A 26,065-nucleotide genomic window follows, 5' to 3' on the forward strand; every position below is an offset into this window, starting at 1 on the left:
GGATGGAGCCGCTGCAGAATGGCGGCGGCTGCGTCGAGGCGGCGGCGGCGAGCGGCCCGGAGGAGAGGCGGCGGCGAGAGCCGCCCCCGCTGCTGCCTTCGTGGCGGCGGCGCAGCAGCGGCGGGGCGGAGGCTGACAGCGGGGCCGGGCCCCACCCCCGCGAGCGGGGCGGGTCCGTGTCCCGCCAGCGCCGCGACTCGCTCCGCAAGAGCCGCCCGCGTAAGTGGGGAGGGATGGGGCGGTGGGCGTGGCAGCGGGTGGGGGCGGGGCGAAGCGAGCTGGGCTAGAGCAGGTGAGGCGGGACAGGTGGGGGCGGAGCTAGGGCGGGGCGGGGCTGCAGGGGGCGGGGCTGAGGAGGGGCGCGTGGCAACGGGCGGGGGCGGGGCGAATGGGCTAGAGCAGGTGAGGCGAGACAGGTGGGGGCGGAGCTAGGGCGGGGCGGAGCTGCAGGGGGCGGGGCTGAGGAGGGGCGCGTGGCAACGGGTGGGGGCGGGGCGAATGGGCTAGAGCAGGTGAGGCGAGACAGGTGGGGGCGGAGCTAGGGCGGGGCGGGGCTGCAGGGGGCGGGGCTGAGGAGGGGAGAGGTAGGCTAGAGCAGGAGAGGTTTGGGGCAAGTGGGAGGATGAAAGAGGGGGGCCCCCCCCATGAGAAGCAGGTGGGATCAGCAAGGGGGTGGCACGAGGCAGAGCCGGATCCTGGATAGGGGATGAATGCAATACTTTAGGGACAGGACTATGTCCGGGCATGAGCCAGGGTGGTGATGGGAGAGAGCTGCTCGGAGCTGCTGAAAGGGGGCGTTTCCTGGGTTGGGGAAGATGCAGTTGAGATCAGAAAAGCAGCAGTTTTAAAATAGCATGAAGAAAGAGGGAGGCAGCAAAAGGAAAGAAGCCTTCCTCCTAGAATAGCCTGGGATTATCTGCTGTTCAGGTGGTACTAGCCCAGGGGGCTTGGCTCAGCAATATTAAAGCAAAAGTGAAATGTTCTTAATTGTTTGTACTGTAGTTAGTTAGCTTTTGTTTGGAAGGAAGCAATTCTACCTTAAGATAGTAAGGTCCATCAATGGCTATTATTCAGGATGGGTAGGAATGGTGTCCCTAGCCTCTGTTTTCCAAAGACTGGGACTAGGCAAGGAGTGGGATCACTTGATGGTTACCTGTTCTGTTCATGTCCTGTGGGAGGACCTAGAATTGACCATTGTTGGAAGACAGGATACTAGGCTAGATGGATCTTTGGTCTGACCCAATTTTCTATTTATATATTATTTTTAGTTTCTAAGGTGCTACAGGATCACAGTTGTTTGTTAGACTTTTTTGAAGTAACTTGAGTGTGAGGTCATATTATTTGTACAGTGCTTAAATGCAGCAAACAGATTAGCTGTAGTAGAGTGTAGTCTGTTTTTTTAATATGGGTGAAAAAAATGAGATGCCTACTAGCTGGAGATCAGTTTGGTGAACAAAAGTACTGAGGTAAAGCCCTTACTGTACCATTAAATAGTGAATTTCAACCATAGTTTAGAGTGGGGTACTCAAGTTTAGAAGCCCTGGGAGCTACAGTGATATTCACAGTACATACTGAAGGCTGCAACTTAAGTGTGGTTGCATATATGTGCAAATATATTTGCAAATAGCTTCTTTCACACTGATGGGCATGAATACAAAGATTAAGGCAAGACTACACAACACAAAGGCCCCATGTAAGTCAGTTCTGCTGATATTAATAAAATGCAATATTTACCAGATTTCCACCCATATGACAGCACTTTTAATGAGTAATGACAGTCCTGCATAGCAACAGAACATCATTATATTGACTTCTTATTGTGGAACATGTTCCCAGTGGAGGCCATGTTCAAAGGATCCCACCTGCGGGCCGTGGGCTGAGCCCCACCTAAATCCAAACCACATCTTGGGCTGCAAATTAACGTACCTCATGTTAAGTAGCTCTAGTTTAGACCATGCTTGTGGGCTCTATATTTTTGCAGTGAAGGTGCTCTCTAGCATCAGAAAATAAACTGCTTACTTCCTTCTATTAAGTCTATCTTTTTTTTAATATGAAACTTATTTTTTCATAATAGAAGGTAGGGATGTAAACTCCCATTTAATTGGTTAAATGTGATTAACCTATTAATTGATTAAAGGGGAGGTAGGTGGGCGGCCGCACACTTGGATTCACCCTGGAAAATGGCAGTCCTTGTTCCATGAGCCCCTCAGGACTGGAGCAAACACCTGCCCATGGTGGGTAGGGGGATGCCCCAGCCCCCAGTGGTTAACCCAAACGTATAACCTAGTAAGGGTGATGCTTACTGGTTAACCGTTCACTGCCCTTATAGAAAGCATCCAGTGGTTTGCATATTATTTATGCTATTTTCTAGGGAATATAATTCAATGCCAATTTCACCACAACATGAGCATCCTAGGGTTCTCCCACTCCACCCTCCTTCCTCACTTCAAGTTCAAATTCTGCAGAATTGCTGCAGCATCACAGTTGTATCAGGAAATGATTTTCAAAACTGAAACTGCATAATTAAGTAGAAGACATTAACAAATTGCGACATACATGATGAAAGAAATGATCCCTTATTAGGAATATATTGATACATACAGGAAAGTAATAGCCATAACAAACGTACCCATCACTATAATTATAGGTAAGGGAACTAATTTGCTCTTCATGATACATGAGTATTCACTTGGGTGGATATCTTTAATGGGGAATAGCAAGCAGCAAAAACCAAATTACAAGATGAGAGAGAAAGTAAATACAGAACATTTGTCTTAATGCCCCTAGGAGAAGTGAGAGTGGATTTTTTTTGTTCTTTTTTTGTAATTTGGTACTTTATTTGCTTCCTTAGTTTGAGGGGTGCTGAAAGAGTTAAAGATTGCATTTGCTGAGGAAAAACAGTCTTGTAGTGTTTGAAGGAATTGCAGATCTTGTGGTGGGGGGAATACTGAGTAGTATAAACCTATTATTCCTAATTATGATTTTAGAGAGTCCTTTTGTTGAGAAGGAATCTTTTTGAATGCTTTGCATGCTTAGTGTATAACTAGATCCATTTAGAAGATTTGAGTATTGAAGACCTTCAATTCTTTAATATCCCCACAATGGAAAAATAATACCTGACTTTCTTCACTTTTTAATCTAGTGTTGATAAATGTTAAAGCCCTCTGTTAAAGCACATTTCACATTCAAAGTAAACTTAAACTTAGAACAAAAATAAGGGTGCTTTTTATGTTTACAAAGTTAGTATCTGTACTAAGTATCTTTTTATAAAGAAGCATTGAAGATGTGGTTTTGTAATTGAACAAGTTTACTCTCTTAATGCAATGTCTCTAAGGACAAAGACACAAAACAAATGGTGATGCTTCCATTAGGAAATTGAAATTGAAAAGGCTTTGGAGGGCTACAAAACCAAGTTGAAGTGTCAGTTTCATTATATGCCTCACAGGAGAATTCCAGTGGAACAGAATCCAGTGAGATGACTGGGTCTAGAAATGTTGGGTTAACATTTCTGAAGGTTGAGGATTAAAACATGGGTATCTTTGTAAAACTTGGGAACTGTAGTGTGAGACACCAGGGAGGGATGTACTTAGGATGACAGATTGTCTGTATAGACTTATTTTCCAGATCATTGATGGGTTAAGAAATAAAGGAAACACATTCATGAGTACATCATTTCACAGATAGAATGTGTGTCTTATCTTCCATGTTCAGTGATGGCATTGGCAGGAATACAAAACTGGCACCCTCTTGTTTTAGGTTACAGGTAAATCTGAATGAGAGCCACTTAATGGGAAAACAGAAGATTAAATTGTGATTAAAATTAAGTGATTTTTAGTCACATTGTTAATAATAGAATACCAATTTCAATTGATTAAATATTTTTGATTGTTTTTCTACATTTTCAAATACATTTATTTCTGTTATAACACAGAATATAAAGTGTGTAAGCCTATATTAGCTTGAATTAGATATTTGCACTGTAAATGATAAAATAAATAGCAACCTCGTTATGATTTAGCCCTCCGGCCCAGCAGTCTTCCCATTCACTGCCTGGGTCCTCAGTGGCTGCTAGGGGAACACTGGGATTGTATTCTACTCCAATTCTAGTCATGGGAACCTCAGCTCAGCAATTCTGGGCTTCCTCTGTCTGCCTTCACTGCTCCTTCCTTGGATTTTCACACTGTCTGGCTTCCCTTCTTTCACTGAGTGTACTAGTGACTTTTTCCAGGGAGTGACTGCTGCCAGTCTTTAGTAGCACCTAAAAGATACTGGTAGACTATTTGTTGTTTAAGTTTTTACCAGCATCCTCAGTCTGTAGCCAGCTTCCTGGCTCCATAGGCCTTGCTTGTTTCTGCCTAGGTGAGCCTCTCTAATTAGTTGGCTGTAGCCAAAAGCACCCCTTTTTTTGCAACCTAAGTAATTGATGGGGCTACATAGCCCAATAGCTGTCCTGCAGGGCTGCTATGGGGCTCTCACTCCATCATAAAAGTAATAATCACATGGTTTAAAATCGTTCAGTCCTCTGTGTCTTCTCCTCCAAATTCATACTTTGCGTTCTCAGACTTCACTTTCTGCAGTGATCTTTTCAGTGCTCTGGTTTCCCTGAGGATGTTATCTATAGGTAACATGCAGTTTTGATGAAAACAAATTTCCTTTGCAAAGTAATTTTTTTAACTGTTTAATTTTTGTAAAGCAATGTGAAAATCCAGAGTATCAACAACGGTGTATTGAAATAAGATACATATGCTGAGATTTTCTCTCTCTCTCTCTCTCTCTCTCTCTCTCTCTCTCTGTCTCTCTCTCTCTCTCTCTCTCTCTCTCTCTCTCTATATATATATATATATATATATATATATAAAAAGACTGCCATAAGTTAACAAATTCTTTGCATGAAATATCAGCCCACTTTAAGAGGACCCAATAAACTGTTCTGGAGCAGTCCATATAAAAGCAAGTATGATATATAATGTCTTTACTGTAATCAAATAAAATCTGATCTATTGTTCAGTTAGAGAAGCTACTAGAGTCCATCTGGAACCACAATGAAATGCATGTCTTTGAATGACCTATGTACTGCTTCCCTCAGATCTTGACATGACTTCTTCTCTTGTTCAGTATGACCCGTTTCTTGTATTTATGGCAGGTTTTGTTTGAACTGAATGCATCAGAAAAAAAGGATGATTATATTAGGAAATGTAATCAGATATTGGCCTCTTTGTAGCTGTTAAATATTTAGCTGTACATACATTGCACATGCTTGTGTCTTTTTGGAGGAGATGTAAACAAAAATAAAAAAAATATATTAATGGTTCTAGCAGCTCCTTTTAATAGGGTAATATATCTCTGTTTTTTAAACAAGAACAACAGCTAGTTCAAGGGCTATTTTCATTACAGGCAGTCCCCGTGCTCCGCAGCTTTGCTCCACGTCTCCCTGGTCTGCTGGAGACCAGCAGACCAGGGAGACGGGGAGCAAAGCCTCGGAGGACGCCGGCAGCGGGACAGCCGCGGCGCGTCTGGGCTGTCCCGCTGCCCGCGTGCTCCGCAGCTTTGCTCCGCGTCTCCCTGGTCTGCTGGAGACCAGCAGACCAGGGAGACGTGGAACAAAGCCTCGGAGGACCCGTGTGGCGGGACCGCGGTGCTTCTCGGTCCGCCACCTGCGTCTCCTTGGTCTGCTGGGGGGGGGGGGGCGCTAGCTGCGCTCCCCTTCCCCCCCGCAGACCAGGCTTTTCTCCGGATGCCTGTGGTAGAGCAGCTGGGGCGCTGCCGGTTGGTCCCGTAGCGCTGCTCTAGGCGCTACTGGACCAACCCGGCAGCATCCCAGCTGCTCTGCCCCAGGCGTCCTGATTCAGCCGCTGCTGGTCAGTTTCAGCAGCGGCTGAATCAGGACGCCTGGGGCAGAGCAGCTGGGGGTGCTGCTGGGTTGGTCCAGTAGTGCCGAGGAGCGGCGCTACTGGAGCAACCCAGCAGCACCCCAGCTGCTCTGCCCCAGGCGTCCCCAAGTCAGCCGCTGCTGAAACTGACCAGCGCTGACTACAGGAAGCCCGAGGCACAGTTGCTCTGCCCCGGGCTTCCTGGAATCAGCTGCTGATCAGTTTCAGCAGCAGCTGACTTGGGGACGCTTGGGGTTCTTAAGTTGAATCTGTGGTCAGTTTCAGCAGCGGCTGAATCTGGATGCCAGTTCCGACTTACATACAGATTCAACTTAAGAACAAACCTACAGTCCCTATCTTGTACGTAACCCGGGGACTGCCTGTATTCCTCAAAACTGTTTTTTGTTACCTCTCTGTTTTTCTGTGCTTGGTGCAGCCTATGTGCACACCCCTCTTAACTGTTTGTGGAGCTGATAATGCAATTGTATATGCACTTCCTGGTCTATTTACAGCAGAGGCGGGCAATAACTTTTTGCCAGGGGCCACTTAAGAAATTTTTGAAGTGGTTCCGGGGCTGCACTGGAAGAGGCCTCAAAGCAGAAGGAATGGGCTGGTATACTTCCCTGCTTCCCCACCCACAGATCATGATTGGTCTGGGCGTGGGTAAGTGCCTTTGCCCCTCCCCGCCAGGTTCTCCCTAGGCGCCCATACCCCTGGCAATGGGAGGAGACTTCACGTGTTCCCCCTTCTTCCCCCAACCCAATCAAGGTTTGGGGGCAGGGGAGTGCACAAAGTCTCCTTCCACCCTATCAGGAGTGCATGGCTGAGCGCCTCATGCTCCTCGCAGGCTGGGAGCAGGGTGGAGGAAACTTCACATTCCTCCTGCCGTCAGGCCCTGATTGGCCAGGGCAGGGAGCAGCAGGGTCTCCATGGGCCAGATCAATCTGCTTGGTGGGCCGAATCTGGCCTGCAGAGACCCTTTTGCCCACCCATGACTTACAGGGTTGCCTAAACTGACAAGGGCATGCTTGTGCCCCTTCTCTGCTTCTCAGACTCTATTGTCTACCTTGCAATCAACATAGGGCTCTATTACTCTGTGCTATTTCATTGGAACATCCACTGCCCTAAGAAAGGTGATGAGGAAACTCTCCTTGATCTTCATTTCATCTGCAAAAGCAGACCTCAGAGTTCTGGTTACTTGTCATTCAGGTTTCTTTCCCTCTTTACCTCCTGTGAGTCAATCTTAACAAGGCATTTGTTTGGCTTTATTTAGAATGTTAATACCATTTTACTCTTTCCTTCTAGAAGAGATGTGTGTGATCTAATTTATTTTCAGTAACTTCATTAACTTTTTGGTTATTTCTAATGCAGCTGCTCACAAGCTGTAAAGCACAGGAACATATACTCTCTTTTCTTTAAGCCTTAATCCACAATATCCTTTAGTTGAGCATTTTTCAAAGGGGGGGGGTAGTACCCTGGGTACTAGGAATGTTAGCAAACTTGTTTACATGCATGGAGGGCAGGTGGGAGCCTGTGCTTGCAAGGAGCACCAGTTCCCCCTATCCTCCTCTGCTGTCTCTGATACAGTGGGGGGTGATACAGAGGCAGCAGTGGGAGGAGCTAAGGGGGGAGCAGGTAGCTCCATGGGAGCCAGCACACACACACACGAGTTAGCTTAAAAGCTGGTTCCCTGTGTGTACTGGCTCCTGCCTGCCCTCCTTGCCCCCAGCACAGCTGTCTGTCTATCAGAGGGGACAGTCCCTAGCAGCTGGGAGAGACTTGTTGCTTTTGTTCTCAACAGGGAGTTGCTGCTATGGGAAGTACCTTTCTCTCCCCAGCCAGGCAGCTCCATGCACAGAGCCCTGAGCCTCTGGCTGGGCGAGGCTGATTAAGCAGCTGCAGGGCTGTGTTGCTGCACATTTTAGAGGGAACCTTGGTTGTATAAGCCATAAATCCAAGTGTGTCTGTTCAGTACATGATTTTTAGTTTCTAGTGGTTACCAATTTAACCACTAGATTCAGTGGTTACAGTCTCCTCTTGCTGGTTTCCTTTGAAGATGAAGACTGAGAAGTCAGATGTAGAGAGCTTAGGGAAAAGTATTCACTCACAGGTTTTTCGCCTGGTCTATGGTAGAAAAATAAGTCTGTGTAACTGCAACACTTGGATATGAAAAATCCACACCCCAGGGTGGCATAGTTAAGCCAATCTAACCCCCTGTGCATACAGCATGAGGTTGAAGGAAGAATTCTTCCATCAGCCTAGCTATCACTGCTTAGGGAGGTGGATTATCTATAGTCCTGTAACCCTTCCTGTCAGCATAGTTGGCATCTACACTGAAGTTCTGCAGTGATGCTGCTATAGCATTTCAAGTGTAGATAGGCCTCGTCTTTATCATTTTTCTGTGTGAGTTCATTTGACAGTGTTGTGATTATCTTGTTTCACCATGTAAATAGTAAGCATTTAATTCACTGAAGAGGCACACCATATGTTGTGATACAAAATCTGTAAACATGCCTATCTCTTATTCTGGTACTACTTTGAGATGGTGTGTCCTGTCCTGTTGGGGGCTTGCTTCTGGTGATGGGGAGGAGGTTGTCTGAATGCTGGAAGAAGGCGTTCAAGAAATATTTCTTTCGGGATATGGTCCCCATCAGATATCTTGGCTGGGGATTAGACTAGACAACCCTTTTGGTCCCTTCTGACACTGTAATTCTAAGTATGGGTTGTATTTGTTTAATGATCTGCATATGTTCCAGTGTGATGTGATTGGTGATGATTATGGGTCTGTGGATAGAGAGGTATTGTTTCCATATTGAAGTAGGCTTTTCCTGGGGTATTTGAGTGGCCTGTTCAATGATATAATCTACTTCTCCAGTGGAGTTTCCTTTTTTGGTGAAGGCATTTTTAATTGTGTTAAGGTGCGTATCCTAGGGGCATATCTGTGTTCCTGGCTATAGATAACAGATGTTTTGGGATGGTTACTAGCAGTGTTCCTGCTAAGATTTTCCAACCATGATCAGAGTGAATTTTGGCTTGTGCCCCAATATTGGGGTCATGTGCACTGGTTTGGATGTGTGCTGCTGTGACAACCAATTTATTACCCCCCCTCCACACACACACACTCTCACTCTCCCCCTCTTCCCCCCCCCCCCCCCCTCGGCTGCTGGAGCAGAATCCCTCCTTCCCCTCCATGCAGTATGTCCCAGTTGCCGGAGCAGACCTTGCCCCCTGTTCCCCTGCCCAGGCGGCATCTTCCGTTCTCAACTGTTGGAGCACACACACACACCCCTGCCATGCAGTAGGTCCTGTTCCTGGCCCCAGCTGCCAGAACAGCCCCCGGCCTCCCTGCCACATGGTCGCCCCGGCCACTGGAGCAGGCCTTCCCCCTCCCCCGTGGTCCTAGCCCCCCACCCTAGCAGCTCCCTCACCACCCCGTCTTGGCTGGTCCCGCCTGCTGGAGCAGCTGCCTTTTGCACAGCTTGCCAGAGGAGGTGGGCGGGGGAAGAATTTTTTTGTGTGCAGCCATACACCTTATTGGCAACTATGGTTAATGGGTCTTTGAAGGTAGGTATGGTGATATGTGGGCATTTTATGGAATTTTTTGGAAATTCCATGGCATTAAATTGTTTATTAACAAATGACTTTACTGTACAATTTAACATCTTTATTCTGCAGAAAAGAAGACTATAATATTTATCCTTTTTTTTTTCTTTCCCCGCTCCCCCGCATCTTAGTCTTTCCTTGGTTTGGCTTGGATATTGGAGGGACCTTGGTCAAACTTGTTTATTTTGAACCAAAAGACATCACTGCTGAAGAGGAGGAGGAGGAAGTGGAAAATCTTAAAAGTATCCGAAAATATCTGACGTTAAATGTAGCCTATGGATCTACAGGCATTCGGGATGTGCACCTGGAACTAAAGGACCTTACCCTGTGTGGACGTAAAGGCAATCTGCACTTTATACGCTTTCCTACTCATGACATGCCTGCTTTTATTCAAATGGGCAGCGAAAAAAACTTCTCAAGCCTCCACACTACCTTATGTGCCACGGGAGGTGGAGCATACAAATTTGAACAGGACTTTCGCACAGTATGCATCTTTGGCTTCTTTACTCTTAGGATATGGTAGCGAAATGTCATGTAACTTGTAAGATTGCAAGATAAAGGCTGAATGTAATTTCAATCTGAGTTAACTTCTGAAAAGTCTAGCATCCTAAATTGAGCTCAAGTTGAACGAGCTAGAAATAAGCCTGCACATCTGTAAACGCAGATATTTACTTACTATTTTAAGAGTGTGTAGTTTTGCTGTGAATTCAGAATTACTCATTTTAATTTCTATGAAATATGCCTTTACAAAACTTGAATAGTCATTAGACTTACACCAACTCTGCTACCTACCTTAACTTTATTTTTTCCATAGCTGTCTATTTATGAACATACTATTTGTTTCATACTTGCCGAGTTGATTAAGGTTCATTTATAACTTATATGGCTGTGATTTTCATTAAGATTCTATTGAGTGAATTGGTAAATTAACTGCAAGTGACTTGTTTGTCCAGATTAATCATAAGAATGGGTGTTTCAGATACAGATAATATAATTATAGCTTGAGCGTTAACTTTGTCAAGCTCAGGTTATATAATTATCAGACAACCAAAGATTGAGGGGTCCAGTGTAGGGTTCAGCAGTAGTGTCTGGATGAAAAGATTACCATGCTGTTCCCTCCTGCCTCTTGTGAGGAGCCAGCTTTTTTCTTTTTCCCTTGACCCCTTGCCTTTTCTAGCTTTTGTGAGGCACTCTGAGTCTGATCCAGACCCCAGTGAAGAACCTTTCCATTGATATTGGCTCAGGTCTTCTATTAGTTCCTACTCAGTGGGGTTAGGATGTGTATGAATCTTGTTATCACATTGCCAGGCACTACACCTCAATAGCACAGGGAGCATTCCACTCTGTACTGTACAGATGTGTGGGAGATTAGGACCTCTCTTATGATCTATACTTCACTCCTCCTGCTGCCATGCAGAGCAAGGAGGGGTACTGAATGTGGTGTTAGTGCATTTTTCTAGCCTTGAGTATAAAAACGGTAGATCACTTTGGCTGTTTCATAATTTTATTTCCTTTAACAGGTGGGTGATCTTCAACTTCGCAAACTAGATGAACTTGACTGCCTTATTAAAGGAGTTTTGTACATAGACTCAGTTGGATTCAATGGACGCTCAGAGTGCTACTACTTTGAAAACCCAACTGATTCTGAAAAATGTCAGAAGCTCCCATTCAACTTGGAGAATCCATATCCTCTCCTCTTGGTGAACATTGGCTCAGGGGTCAGCATCTTGACTGTGTATTCCAAAGACAATTATAAGCGGGTAACTGGGACCAGGTAAGATCTATAAATAACACGTTAGATTACCTGTAAGAGCATAGTCTTGGAGCTTGGAATTTACCCATGGTAAAAGAGACCTCATATTTTCAAAGACAAGTTGCTTTAAAAATGTTTCTTGTCTGATTAAAAACTCTGTTTTGCTATAATATTGTACCTCCTCATTCCCACCCCCAGCAAGCCAATGTCTTTTTTGTGCTCTGGATGGCATGTCACAATCTTCTCCATACCACACCCAGCCTCTTCAGAGAGGTCAGTTCATGACCTGTTCATCCTTCTGCTGCTGCAAGAAACTAATTTTTGTTTTCATCAGAGGACTGTAAATCATATTTTGGAAACATCCAGTCATCTTTGGAAATATCTTTTTTTTTTAATGTCATTGCTTTAATTCAGGTATTCAGGGTTTGTATTTTGACTCTTTAAATCTGTAGTACCCATTATGAATGATGGGATGGTGTTCAAAGTTATAATCAGGTCTGAGAGAATAGTACAACAACCTGTTGTCCAACATGGCCAAACAGATCTTGGACTTTAGGGACTTTCAAAGATTGAAATTCCGCATGGAGCTCAGGGCCAGCGGGGACTCCTTTTGTACATTTCAAAGCGGATGTGCCCATATGGAGCCCAGGGTCAATGGAGGACTCACTGTTGGCCCCAGGCTCCACGCGGCATTTCAGTCTTTGAAATGCACAAGAGCCCCTACCGGGTGGAACACCGCCGCTGCGCCCCTGCTGTTCCCATGGAGTTGGAGCTGGGGGGAACCGGCTTTTAAGCCAGCTCTCCCCAGTACCCCTCCTCTTCCCCCCTCCCCTTACGGCTTCTTTCTGATAGAGGCATCGGGGTGGGGGGTGAAGCGACTAGTTGACTATCCGATAAACTTTTGATTATCGGATAGTCGATTAGTCACGTACATCCCTACGAACACAGTTCCTGTTGTCCGTGGATCACTGTTCTGTGCCGATGGGAGTGGCGGGGAACAGCATCCCAATCCATGCCACTTCCTGCTGCTTTCATTGGCCAACAGAAGCTGCAATCACTGGTACCTGCAGCCGTACAGATAAATATAGTGGCTGTGGCCCACCAAGGGCTAACGCTGGCAAACTGTTGCCATTTTATTGCCCACTCGTCTTACGTTGTACATAGCTGTTTATTCAACACACTGTAGTGCATCTTGTAGGAGGAGAAAAACTACTTCTCATTTAATCAGTAACTCTAGGGAAGGAAGCTAAATCACGGGTTGACTTGTGGGCTGTGAAGTTATCTTAAGGAAGCAGATTTAAATGTTGGTTAGAAAGAGGACTTGCATTTAATTCCTCTTTTCTATATTTCCAGTGAAAAGAAAATTAAAGAATTCTTTGGCAAGCCAGCTAATTCTTGGTATTCAGAGGAGTTGAGTTACATAACTTAAAGAACAAAAAACAAGCCCTTTTTCTCCCTTTCTTCAAAATGAAAGATAGAAAATATTGCTTGTTTTGTTTTGTTAGTCTTGGAGGAGGAACATTTTTTGGTCTCTGCTGTCTTCTTACTGGTTGCTCCACCTTTGAAGAGGCTCTTGAAATGGCATCCCTTGGAGACAGCACGAAAGTGGATAAATTAGTGCGGGACATCTATGGAGGGGATTATGAGAGATTTGGACTGCCAGGCTGGGCTGTAGCATCCAGGTAAGGATATACATTGGGGTTTTTCAGGATGCATATTATGTGCTTGAATGAAAACCGGGGTCAGCAGGGGTGTATTTTTAGCACCTGTAGGTTGTTGGGAGTTTTTTGTGGGGGAAGTGTTGGTTTGTTTTTGTGGGTGTGTTTTTTTGTGTGGAACTGTCCCCATGCAGAGCAGACTCCCCATTGACATACTTATCATAGCATACCACAGTAGGCTCTCCTCTCTAGGGAACCCTATTTACAACTCACATTGGTGTGCTGCCTCTTATAACTCGCCCTCTGACTGCATAACTTTTGGCTATCCTGGAAAGGGTGTCACTAAAAGTCCAACAAACAATAGGCCCCTGGCTTCAAGTTGTGACTCAGTAGTCCTTCCACTCCTGGTCACTAGGGTCTCTGTACTGCTTTTTCTGGGGACCAGAAGGGGGAAATCCAGGTCTTTCATCTTCTCTGGATTCCATTCAAGGACCCTGCATTAAGCAGGCAAAGTCTGTTTTCTGCTTCCTCCTGGGACTACTACTTACCTTGGTCACCTGCAGGTCTCCTCCCAGGTCAGTTCCTGAGCTCCCTGTTTACCTGTGTTTCTTGCAAGTTTCCTTGGGTCTTGGACTTCACCTTTCCTTCAGGGTGATGGCTCCTGGAATTCTCCAACAAATCCCAAATGAAAGGACAAACTGAAGCCACTTCTGCTCTTCCCTTACTTGAATTTTAGTCTTTCCCAGGTCTGTCCCAATAATCTGCTCCTCAGCTGAACACTAATGCTCGAGGGCTGCCTCATGGAGTTTTGTCTATATTTTGAAACTCACTGCAGGAGGTAACTGTTCTCCTGTGGCTTTTCCTGATTCTCTTATTTCACTTCATTCAGACTATTCTCCCCAGCTCCTCTGTTCTGTGTATCTTTCTAGCTTAGCTTTCTCTGTCCTTTTAAGGAAACCTGACTTATTTCCAGTGGACCTGCTAATTGACCTACTTAACCTTGAACAGGTCTCGGGTTCTTGTTAACCCTCTCACTACCAGTGGGCTGTAAACCCTGTCACAGTAACGTAAGTGTACTTTTGACAAACATTAATTGCAATTCATTCTTACTGGATTTTAGTAATCGAGGCTGTAACTACATGGTTCGCTTTTACATACTTCCATTAAAAGTGGTATTATGCATTCACTCTGGAATTGTGGCACTTGCATTCTGATACTGCATAATTTCCAGTAAGTGGACACTTAACTCTAGAATTTTCTGCACAGCTTTGGGAATATGGTGAGCAAGGAGAAGAGAGAGTCTGTGAGTAAAGAGGACCTGGCAAGAGCAACTTTAATAACCATCACCAATAACATTGGCTCCATAGCACGGATGTGTGCACTTAATGAGGTATTGAAAAATCTGAGAAATAGCACATAACCTCTTTTGATCTCAGACACAGTTTTCAATTAGCAATTACTGCAAACTGGTAGCATATATGAATATCTGGTTTTCCTCTCTGTAGAAGCAACTACATGCATACCTGTATTTACTTAACTACATGCATTGCTTAATTTTAATTTTACTTTTTTAAGTAAAGTTAGTTGTCATGGAATAAAAGGGAAGGTCCTCTCATGGATTGATAACTGGCTAAAAGATAGGAAGCAAAGGGTAAGAATACATAGTCAGTTTTCAAAATGGAGAGTTGTCCCCCTGGGGTCTGTACTGGGACCAGTCCTATTCAAGATAATCATAAAAGATCTGGAAAAAAGGGGAAACAGTGAGGGGCAACATTTGCAGATGATACTAAACTGCTTAAGATAGTTAAGAACAAAGAAGACTGAAGAGCTTCAAAAGGATCTCTCAAAATGAGGTGATTGGCGACAAATGAATTTTAATGTTGGTAAATGCCTCTGTATAAACCCATGGTATGCCCACATTTTGAATACTGCGTACAGATGTGTTCGCCTCCTCTCAAAGATATATTGGCATTGGAAAAGGTTCAGAAAAGGGCAACAAAAATGATTAGGGGTTTGGATTGGTTCCCATATGAAGAGAGATTAAAAAGACTGGGACTTTTCATTTTAGGAAAGAGGAGACTAAAGAGGACTATGATAGCAGTCTATAAAATCATGACTGGTGTGGAAAAAATGAATAAGGAAAAGTTATTTACTTGTTCCCATAACATAATAACTAGGGGTCACCAACTGAAATTAATAGGTAGCAGGTTTAAAACAAACAAAAGGAAGCTTTTAGTAATGCAGTTCTAAGTCAACCTGTGGAACTCCTTGCCAGAGGAGGTTGTGAAGACCAGGACTCTAACAGAGTTCAAAAAAGAACTAGATACATTCATGGAGGTACAGTCCATCAATACTTATTAGCCAAAATGGGTAGGAATGGTGTCCCTAGCCTGTTTGTCAGGGCCTGGAAATGAATGACAGGAGAGGGATCACTTGATTACTTGTTTCTGTTCACTCCCTTGGGGCATCTGGTGTTGGCCACTGTCAGACAGAATAATGGGCTAGATAGACCGCTGGTCTGAGCCAGTATGGCCTTTCTTATGTTTGGATGCTCTAGTTTAAATTGTAACCCTAGATTTCCCTTTCCCACCTGCCCTAATGATCTAGTCAAATAGCAGCTCTATAGTCAAAGCATTGTAAAAGAAGAAAAAATGTTTTGTCATTTATTGGTCCAGTCAATTTCCTTTACTATTCATGAAGTAAATTGCTTTTCTGGGAGAGTTGGGGGAATTGTGGAATTGCAGGTAAAAAGTGGTGAAACAGGATATTGCTTTTCTTGGGCACAAAATTATTGCATCTTGTTACTGGTAGGCATCCAAACTAAGTGCATTAGTGAAAAGAGAACTATACCTGCTGAAAGAGAATCTTCTGGATGTTATTTTGTTCTTATTACTCTTGCATTTTTAAGCTACCACTGTGCTCCTGGGCCTTTCTGAGGTTGTCTCTCTGAGCTCTTTGCTTTCAGCTTCTTTACAGTGCTGCCTTGTTGCATTCAGATCAAGCAGCATTGTACAGGGCTATGAAAGAATTGAGACCTGTTCTTCACTTCATTTTGGGGCTGCTTGTACAGGATTGAGTCCATCAGGTTGAAGTGTATTTGTACCTTTCATAATCCTTGTCAGTATTAAGTTACTATTCTGCACTACTATAGTACAAATGCAATAAATACACAATGTACTATCCAAAAGGTTAGGGGAAAAACAGTCCTGCCCATGGTATTTTTCATTCCCCTCCAGCCCTTTCTGCTTGATTTCTCTATTAATAGACTGTTGAGTGCAAACAAGGCATCCTCCAGTATAGGAGGACGTGGTGAACTTGTTAGTATGGAGAACACCATGGAAAAGGTCACATTCTGTGGTGTAATCCAGACCAGTGAGGAGTTGTCACTACTTTCCTTTCTAATTTGGGTGCCTCTTTTGTTGCAGCTTCCAACATTGACCACTCACAAACAGCTTAACAGCAAGCTTTACACTCTTTGAGTGTGTCTGTACAGCTACAACTCCTGTCCAGCAGCTCTGACCCAGCAGCCTGTCAGCAACACACCAGCCACAGTTTGACTTCCAGCAGCCTTAATTACTGCTTGCGGGGTTGACCCCAACATGCTCCTGGTCCTAAATTTTTCCCAAAAGCATTTTTCTGCCTTATCCCGCCCTCTCCAGGACAGTTCAGATCTAATCATTTCATTGTCTCTGTAAGGGGTCACTCTCCAACAGCCTAATATCAGTAGAATTATAAGATACCTCTTAACACTTCATTATATTTGATTAAAAAAAAGTTTATTTAACTAGATTTTAAATGAGTTCAAGTGTGAGATCTTAGTCAGAAATTATTGAGAGAAATAAAGATAAAATGCTTTCTACTAACTATACCTTAGCAAACTAGACTTGGTTCAAGGTAAAAACCCTTACCAAATGTTCCCAACAGGGTGGACCAACTTCAGGTCAGAATCCTTTGCGAAGTCTGGCTCTTTGTCTTAGGCAAAAGAGCTAGGGAGAGAGAGGATAGAAACCATGGGGTGATCTTAGACCAGTCATCCCCTGGAAATGCATTTTCCTAAGGCTAATTCTAGATAAAGTTCTTTGCAGTATGAGGATAGAGTGTTGTAATGAAAAACGTTCCATGTTGTTTGTTAAAATGAAGCAAGGTCTGTTTCTGCCCCCCTGTGGTCAATGAATGGCCACCTGACTGGTGATTGCCAGTCAGTTTTGTCGACACTTGGCTAGAAGCTTCAGCTAGTTCTTAGTCTTTGATAAACAGGTTTACCCTCTCCCCATACTTGTCTGGTAAACATATTTCAGTCGTATGTTCATAACTTTACATATAACATTGCTATACATATCACCATTCTTTTACTATCCAGTAAGTTGTTAGTTTTCAAATGATACAAGGCACATTTTGTACAACAATTATTACAGTGGTATGTAGTCTGTGACTTCATACATGCATTTGGTAACAGAAGAATGCATGGAAGAACAGGTTTGGAGAACCAGAGAAATACTCCTTAGTCATGATGCTTCAGTCATGTTGGAAACTTGCAATGCTATATTGAAGCGGCAGAATTCCCTAGCCAGGAGACATTTTGTTTCAAGATTATAGTTATTACAGTGTGAATGGAGGTTGTTAAAACCCTCCATTTAAAATCCATTTAATTTCAAAAAGGGGAATTACACAAAAATGAGGAGGTTAGTTAAACAGAAATTAAAAGGCACAGTGACTAAAGCCAAATCCCTGAAAGCTGCTTGGAAACTTTTTAAAGACACCATAATAGAGGCCCAACTTAAATGTATACCCCAAATTAAAAAACTTAGCAAGAGACCTAAAAAAGAGTCACCATGGCTTAACCACCATATAAAAGAAGCAGTGAGGGACAAAAAGGTATCTTTTAAGAAGTGGAAGTCCAATCCTAGTGAGATAAATAGAAAGGAACATAAGCACTGTCAAATCAAGTGTAAAAATGTAATAAGAAAAGCAAAAAAAGATTTTGAGGAACAGCTAGCCAGAAACTCAAAGAAATAACAAAATGTTTTTAAGTACATTAGAAGCAGGAAGCCTGCTAAAAAACCTGTGGGTCCCCTAGGTGATCGAGCTATAAAAGGAGCAATCAAGGACGATAAAGCCACTGCGGAGAAACTAAATGATTTCTTTGCTTCAGTGTTCACGGCTGAGGATGTTGGGGAGATTCCCAAATCTGCACCATCCTTTGTGTGTGATGATTCTGAGGAACTGTCCCGGATTGAAGTGTCATTAGAGGAGGTTTTGGAACAAATAGAAAAACTTAATATTAACAAATCTCCAGGGCCGGATGGCATTCATCCAAGGGGGTTCTAAAAGAACTCAAATGGAAAATTGCTGAACTATTATCTGTGGTTTGTAACCTATCCCTTAAATCGGCTTTCGTACCTAATGACTGGAAGGTAGCCAACGTGACACCAATATTTTAAAAGGGCTCTAGAGGTGATCCTGGCAATTACAGACCGGAAAGTCTAACTTCAGTACTGGGCAAATTAGTTGAAACAATAGTAAAGAATAGAATTGTGAGGCATGTAGAAGAACATAATTTGTTGGACAAAAGTCAACATGGTTTCTGTAAAGGGAAATCCTGTCTTACTAATCTATTAGAGTTCTTTGAAGGGGTTAACAAACATGCAGACAAGGGGGATCCAGTAGATATAGTATACTTAGATTTTCAGAAAGCCTTTGACAAGGTCCCTCACCAAAGGCTCTTGTGTAAATTACATGGCCATGGGATAAGAGGGAAGGTCCTTTCTTGGGTTGAGAACTGGTTAAAAGACAAGAAACAAAGGGTAGGAATAAATGGTAAATTTTCAGAATGGAGAGGGGTAACTAGTGGTGTTTCCCAAGGTTCAGTCCTAATACTAATCCTATTCAACTTATTCATAAATGATCTGGAGAAAGGGGTAAGCAGTGAGGTAGTAAAGTTTGCAGATGATACCAAACTGTTTAGGATAGTCAAGACAGAAGCAGACTGTGAGGGACTCCAAGAAGATTTCACTAAACTGAGTGGCTGGGCAACAAAATGGCAAATGAAATTTCATGTGGATAAGTGTAAAGTAATGCACATCAGGAAAAATAACCCCAACTATACGTACAGTATGATGGGGGCTAATTTGACTACGACAAATCAGGAAAGATCTTGGAGTTATCGTGGACAGTTCTCTGAAAACTTCCACACAGTGTGCAGCGGCGGTCAAAAAGGCAAATAGGATGCTAGGAATTATTAAGAAAGGGATAGAAAATAAGACCCAGAATATCTTACTGCCCCTGTATAAAACTATGGTACTCCCACATCTTGAATACTGTGTACAGATGTGGTCTCCTCATCTCAAAGATATTTTGGCCTTGGAAAGGGTTCAGAAAAGGGCAACTAAAATGATTAGGGGTTTGGAACGGGTCCCATATGAGGAGAGGTTAAAGCAAGTGGGACTTTTCAGTTTAGAAAAGAGGAGACTGAGGGGAGATTTGATAGAGGTATATAAAATCATGAATGGTGTGGAGAGGGCAAATAAAGAAAAGTTATTTATTAGTTCCCATAATAGAAGAACTAGAGGACACCAAATGAAATTAATGGGTAGCAGGTTTAAAACTAATAAAAGAAAGTTCTTCTTCACACAGCGTGTAGTCAACCTGTGGAACTCCTTGCCAGAGGAGGCTGTGAAGGCTAGGACTATAACAGTTTAAAGAGAAGCTAGATAATTTCATAGAAGTTAGGTCCATAAAAGGCTATTAGCCAGGAGATAAAATGGTGTCCCTGGCCTCTGTCTGTCAGAGGCTGGAGAGGGGTGGCAGGAGACAAATTGCTTGATCATTGTCTTCGGTCCACCCTCTCTGGGGCACCTGGTGCTGGCCACTGTCAGCAGACAGGATATTGGGCTAAATGGACCTTTGGTCTGACCCAGTACGGCCATTCTTATGTTAACCCAAAATACCATTCTGGAGAATCACTGAAAATGTATCCACTTCGCTGCATGAGGTCACTTTAACATTCGGATTGTTCTGATTCATGATTTCTTGATCTTCAGGCTGATAGTGTGTGTGAAGGAAGTGTGTTCAGCACTTTTAATTTGTGGACCAAAGGGGGGAATGTGGGAGGAGTACCACCCTCACTGTTCAACTGCAACCCTCTAAGCTGGTTTGAAGAACTTGGAACTGTTGTTACAGAAAGGGTTCCTTCAGTCTCCTTAGCCATAAGAGTTATGGTTGCAACTCTGCGTCCAGAGTAGGGGATAGATCACTTGATGATTATCTGTTCTGTTCATTCCCTCTGGGGCATTGGCCACTATCGGAAGATAGGATATTGGGCTAGATGGACCAGTGGTCTGACCCAGTTTGGTCAACCTTATGAACTGAGGCAGGAGTGCAGAGGGTTTTGGTTGTGACCCAAGGCAGGGAAAGGCTGGGGTGCCAGGTACAGGTTCTGGCAAAGAAGGCACTTGCCATAGTAGGCAGCTCCCAGTTAGCTGCCCAGTGGGGACCCTAAGGCACCCTCCCCTGCGTTCCACCGCCCCGCATACCACTCAGAGTGGCCAGCTTCTTAGGCCATGTGCATCTCTGTGCCACATGTCCCTTCGAGGGAGGGAAAGGCTTTGTCCATGCCCTTGCAACTCTCATTGGCCAGAAACCAGCCAATTGGAGCTACAGGGATTGTGCTAGGGGTGGGGGCAGTGCACAGAGATACCCCCTCCCCCCAAAGGGCATGCAAGGGGACCCAGCAGCTGGTCACTTTGAGCAGCATGTGGGGTCACAGCAGGCAAGAACCCTGCCTGAAGGTCCAGCTGGGTGGTGGGACGTTGGTGGACCAGAATTGTGTGGCAGGCCAGATTGGGAAGGTTTGACATGCCAGATTGTGCCCACTCCGGTCTAGAGAGTGAGTGAAAAGGGTTCTGGAGAAGGCCCTATCCCAAAGTAACCTGGATGCTGCTCTTTTAACATAAATTGTATCAATTCCCCTTTTATTTGGATGTATTTTTGAGATCCTTTGTGACACTATCTATCACCCAATGGATATATCACTATGACACGCTCTGGTCCTTCTCTCCCTTCAGTGCATCCTCTGTCCCTTCATTCCAGTATCTTGAACACCTCAAAGTGCCTCTTGATTTTTATCCCACTCTATCCCCTCTTGCTCCATTGCACTTCTGCAAAACCCCACTCGTCTTGGTGCTTCATTCTTTGTCACTTGCAGTTCTGTTCTGTTGCATTTGATTGGAGGTTTCCTAATGAGAATCTAAATACAGTAATACGTCATGACTCATGAATCCCTTCTCAGCCACACTTGCCCTCCTCCTCCCTCCACCATTCAAACAGCTTTCTTCCATCTAACCATTCTTTTCCATATCTGCTCTTTCCCTTGGTGTGAACAAAGGAATAACTATGAAGAACAGATATTTGGAGTGCTGTGAAATTCAGTAACTGGGCTTCCTCTGTTTAACAAATGCTGGCAATTGTAATTTGTCTTTTTAGCTGACATTTACTGCTCTGTCAGAAGCTATATTTGGATGTTTCCTCACAATTAAATGCAACAAGTGTAATATATGAATTCTCCTTTACTGGGGACACCCTTTTTGGTGTGATAACCTTTCAAATGAACCCCATTTCATCTTTATGTATTTTTTTTTTTTTATGTTTGCAGAACATTAATCGGGTGGTTTTTGTTGGCAATTTCTTGCGGATCAATACAATCTCAATGAAGCTTCTAGCATATGCTTTGGATTATTGGTCTAAGGGACAGTTGAAAGCACTTTTCTTGGAACATGAGGTGAAGTTATTTTAAATCCATTTTACTCTGTCAAAACTTAAGACATTTTTATTTAAAATTATCTGATCATAATATACCAATGTTGAATTTCTTGATATTGGCAGTATATGTTTTGCAGCCAGTTCTGTGCATTTGTTAGCATAGCCACAATTATTGCAGAACTTCCAATTCTAGGATGCTAACAATATAACACTTTTTTTGTTTCAGAAGTTAAAAATGTCCCTTTGTTAAGTTTGTAATGCTTTCCCTCTTCTACTTCTGAAATTTATTTACCTGCATCTCTAACATTGTAATTTAAAAAAAAAAAAAAAAGTGTTTCCCTGTATAAACAATACAACTAAGAGGAGTTGATAACTTTACATACAGATTTCTTTCATAACCAGTATTTTTAAACAGTATTAATATTTTAAGTATTCCTGCCCAGTGTTTGTCAAACACATTTAAACCTTGAATCTGTTTAATAGAAGCTCTTACTTTTTGCTTCATAGGGCTATTTTGGAGCTGTTGGTGCTTTCCTGGAGCTTTTGAGTTCGCCTTGAGTCGTTACAGATCCTGCACATTGGACCTAAGTTGCAGCAGCTTCTACCCTATTGGAGCTCCCGCATTTGTTAACAGATGCTTTTTTAAAAAAAAAAAAAAAAAAGCTTAAGTGACTATGACAGTAATTGTATATGACCTAATCATCGTGGAAGAGGAAAGGACACATGATTTTTTGTATACAGATAAAATTAATCCTGCATCTTAATGTAGGATTACTTAATAATAGGAAATACATCTCTATATTCTGAGCATTGTTTTTATATAATCTGCTACACATGTTGAGGTAATGTGGAAAGGTGCTAGATGGAGATAATTTAATGTGGGACATTATTCTGTTCTCAAAAGACTTCTTATGTAAAATGCCTAGTGTCTACGTTAACTATTTTTTTTCATTTGCAATGTTTTATATGTATGGGATTGAAGGACTTTTAAGTCTTTGTGGTAATATTAAATAGTGCATTGTTTATAAATGAAAAGTATCAAAACAGAACCCAGAAATGTAAAAACTAACATTTTCCCCAAAGTCCTTATTTTTTATCCTCTTCTGAACATTATAGTACGAGGTTTTCATAGGCCTCTATAATCACTAATAGTTTATTTTCTGGCAAGACAGCAGTCCCAGTGCATATACACACAGGCACTGTTAGAAAAGCAAGAGGTAAGGACTCAATTTTTTGGGGGCTTGCTTTCTGTAAAACTGTGTAGCAACTTCTTACCACCTGTACCTTGGTGATCCCTGGTAACCCAACCAAAAAATCTTCTGGATATGGGGGTCAGACCCTTATAATACAGTCATAGTAAATGCAGCAGGTATCTCACTTGAAATCCACAAAAAGTAAATATAAGAATATTGATAACTAGTGTGTGGGGTGTTTTTTAATAATTGTATGTAACTGTACCAAAAATGATAATATTCTATTCCTGATGTACTCAGGCTATTCAGTAAATACTCCATAGATTTTAGTTGTTAGCATGTTACTGAATATAATCCATATTCAGGAGGAAATTTAATCTTTCCACATCAACATTATACTCTGTTACCTTGAATTGTGCATTCCTGTAGAATCCAAGCACTTCATTGCCACAGTTTCAGATTCTCGAAGACATTGACCTTTCAGGGTATTAAACTAGCAGATGTTGTGTGAGAGAACATTCCTTCCATGCACAATAGATTAAGCAACATTGGCAATAAGCTACCATTAAAAGAGCTGTGTTTGAAACAAGCTTGTAGCTCATAAGCCAGCCTTTGGTCTGGAGTAATTCTAAGTTTCCAGGATTCCCTGCATCCTTGGAGCTCTAGTCTTGAGCTGCTTATTCTAAACAAAATGTCCACTGGGAACATGTAAATGTTCTCCCTCGTCCATCGATGACTGTGGCTAGTGATTTCAGCATAACTTCACTGCAGGGTGCTGGAAGTAGTTGCTTCCTGAAAAGCAACTGTATTTTACCCTGATGTTAACTACTGTTTGTGCTGCAGAGTGTTCTGAAACATAGTACTATGGCTTTTCTGCTGAATAGCTCAACTAGATGTAGAAACCTGATTCACAGTAGCAAAGAGTGAATACAGGGATTCTCAGCTACTTTAAATTGTCATAGCTTCACTTGATTTTTGTTTACACTAAATAGGGAATCTGGGCCAGAGCCTTTAAATAACTTGTCCCTTTTAGGATTTTGTAGATTAATGCATTGGCCTCTTCATATGTGGGTTCATATGTGCGCTTGGTCTCAAATGAAAGCTCTTTGGTCTTATACAGGCCCCTGTGGATATTTTTTCACCACAGCATTAAAAAAGCCACACCAGTCAGATAACTTGACACGATAAGCACTTCTAAGATGAAATAATTCAGAATTAAAGAGCAGTAACAGAGCTGTGGGATTGGTGAGAGTTGTCTTGGAGCTTGAGCCTGCAATCTGCAGATACCTGCTTCAAGGTTCTGTGTGCCCCTTTGTCTCCTGCTGCGATCTATGAGAGTTGAGTGCTCACAGGAGATGTTCGTCACTTTGAAGGGTTGATCCCACAGTATGTCCTGAGAGCCTGGGATGAGAACTAAACGGGAATTGAAAATGCCTGGGTTTCCTCACAAAATCAGATAATTTGTTTTGTACTGCTAAATTGGAGCATTACATGCCACCAAGTTTCCTGTAAAGTAAAGTAGTTTTAGAACTTATATTCAGGAAACTCAGTCTCTAGCTGCAGACAAAAAATGATGATTGAACATTGGAAGAGAATCTGGAACCTCTAAAATTGTTCAACTATATTGGTACATAAAGCCTGTACCATTCAAGACATTTAGCTGCCAGTTCACCACTGTATACTAGAGTCGCCTTTTCTGAAAAGGCAGTCTTCCCAGATAAATGGAAAAGCAGGTATCTATAACAACTTAGAAAAATTGTATTAGCTTTTAATGTGTAATATTGCTAACTTAGATCATGCAGTGAACTGTGCTCAAAATTTGAATTAAGTTACTTGTGGAGGTACGTGCTTGATGAGACACTATTTCATGCCTAGGATCTTGGATCATATCCCACTAAAGATAATATAATACATTGTTTTAGAAATAGTAGTCAGACTTCCTGACATACCTGATTCTAGATGTAATGGAATTTAGATTGTAAGCTCTTTTGGGGCAAGGACTTTTTCTATGTCATGTTCTGTAAAATGCTTGGTAGATTTAGACCACTTCTGCACCTTCCTTGGTCACACAGCCACAACTGGAATGTCAGGTCTTGCTTCAGCTTTGGTCTGGATGGAATCCAGATTGAGTTCTTACTACCTTTATCTGTTAAATTGAAGTTTCCCCTGTGCAGGGGGCCCACATATAAAACCCTTTGTACTACTGAACCCTTATTTTGAGGTATAAGATGCAGTGAGCTATGGTGGGTCCTCTGTGCCATAACTTAAAGTGAGACTTAAATGGTGCAAAGGGGCTTCATTTGAATTAATATGCTTAGTGTGTTAGCAGCAGAAACAAAGGACCTACACTGGATCTCCAAGAGATCAATGTGCATACATGTTGGTTACAGGAAAGTGGCTTATCTTTCTGTAGCAATTACTTGGAGCATGGTCATGAGTTAAAAGGTGATAAAAGAGGCTGTGACAATGCTTTCATATGGTCTTATATGCAAATGGAACCTGTGGAGGGGAGAGAAATGTACATGAATTCTGCAGAAGCTAGTCTGGCCTAAAACCAGGCTAAGTGCCATGTTGCAGCTGTGCACAAGCCAAATCTTGGAACTGAAACTGGAGTAAATAAGCCATCTAGTGTCTTGGAATTTCCTCTTTCTCCCTATTCACTCTATGTGTATATGTAAGGTATAGTTTGGGGTATTTTTTTGGTAGGTTGCCTTTTTTTAATAGAGCCTGAAGTTGTGAATTGTCATGTCTTTGCTTAACCATTGAACTATGTTTTATTATTTGGTAAAACCGTTTTTAATGTTTTCTTTGGATAAAATATTACATTTTTTTTATATTCAAGACTCTCATTCTTCTGCTGTTACCTGTTCAAAATATCTTGTCCTGCTCAACAAATGAAAAAAAGTCTAGAATAATTATCTAGACTAGACTGAGCTTTTTCTTTTTATGGGATTGACCGTCATTAAACACATTTTAGTTGCCATTCAAAATTTGCTATATTTCTAAGCAAGCTTACCTGGAGGAAAAGAATCCAGTATTTCCCTGCTCCTTGTATTGAGAAGAGATTCCAAACAGTAGCTTCCTCCGTCTGAGTCATTACTTTTAAAAATAAATTCAAGGCAAATGACGCGGGCAGCATCTACAAAAAGCAAGGCAAAAAAAGAAGCTGTTTTGTTACAGAATGTGCAATCTATTTCCGTCTTGGTGTGGGAGGTTTTAAAGCAGGTACTT

General features: G+C 42.7%; 1 protein-coding gene across 2 annotated transcripts; it reads left to right on the top strand.

Annotated features, from left to right (window-relative positions):
- The first annotated feature begins 2 nt into the window (after window positions 1-2).
- On the top strand, window positions 3-25,670 carry PANK2 (pantothenate kinase 2). 2 transcript variants are annotated; one of them, XM_075930984.2, is made up of 7 exons: window positions 3-219; window positions 9,605-9,957; window positions 10,994-11,247; window positions 12,732-12,908; window positions 14,151-14,274; window positions 21,535-21,660; window positions 22,149-25,670. In XM_075930984.2, the coding sequence occupies exons 1-7, from the start codon at window positions 3-5 to the stop codon at window positions 22,197-22,199; spliced, it is 1,302 nt and encodes a 433-aa protein (XP_075787099.2). In that variant the 3' UTR covers window positions 22,200-25,670. The 2 variants fall into 2 exon arrangements, with proteins under 2 accessions (XP_075787099.2, XP_089633877.1); XM_089777751.1 differs by lacking the exon at window positions 9,605-9,957 and having other exon boundaries at window positions 19-219.
- Window positions 25,671-26,065: the final 395 nt, after the last annotated feature.

This window comes from Pelodiscus sinensis, chromosome 4 (assembly GCF_052426305.1).
Source record: "Pelodiscus sinensis isolate ZL-2025 chromosome 4, ASM5242630v1, whole genome shotgun sequence".
Classification (NCBI taxonomy): Eukaryota; Metazoa; Chordata; order Testudines; family Trionychidae; genus Pelodiscus; species Pelodiscus sinensis.

Bases quoted from the DNA above. Each gene is read 5' to 3' on its own strand.
- PANK2 (XM_075930984.2), top strand. From the start codon at position 3: ATGGAGCCGCTGCAGAATGGCGGCGGCTGCGTCGAGGCGGCGGCGGCG. The intron at 11,248-12,731 runs GTAAGATCTATA...TTGTTTTGTTAG, and splicing joins AAGCGGGTAACTGGGACCAG to TCTTGGAGGAGGAACATTTT. The intron at 14,275-21,534 runs GTATTGAAAAAT...TTATGTTTGCAG, and splicing joins GGATGTGTGCACTTAATGAG to AACATTAATCGGGTGGTTTT.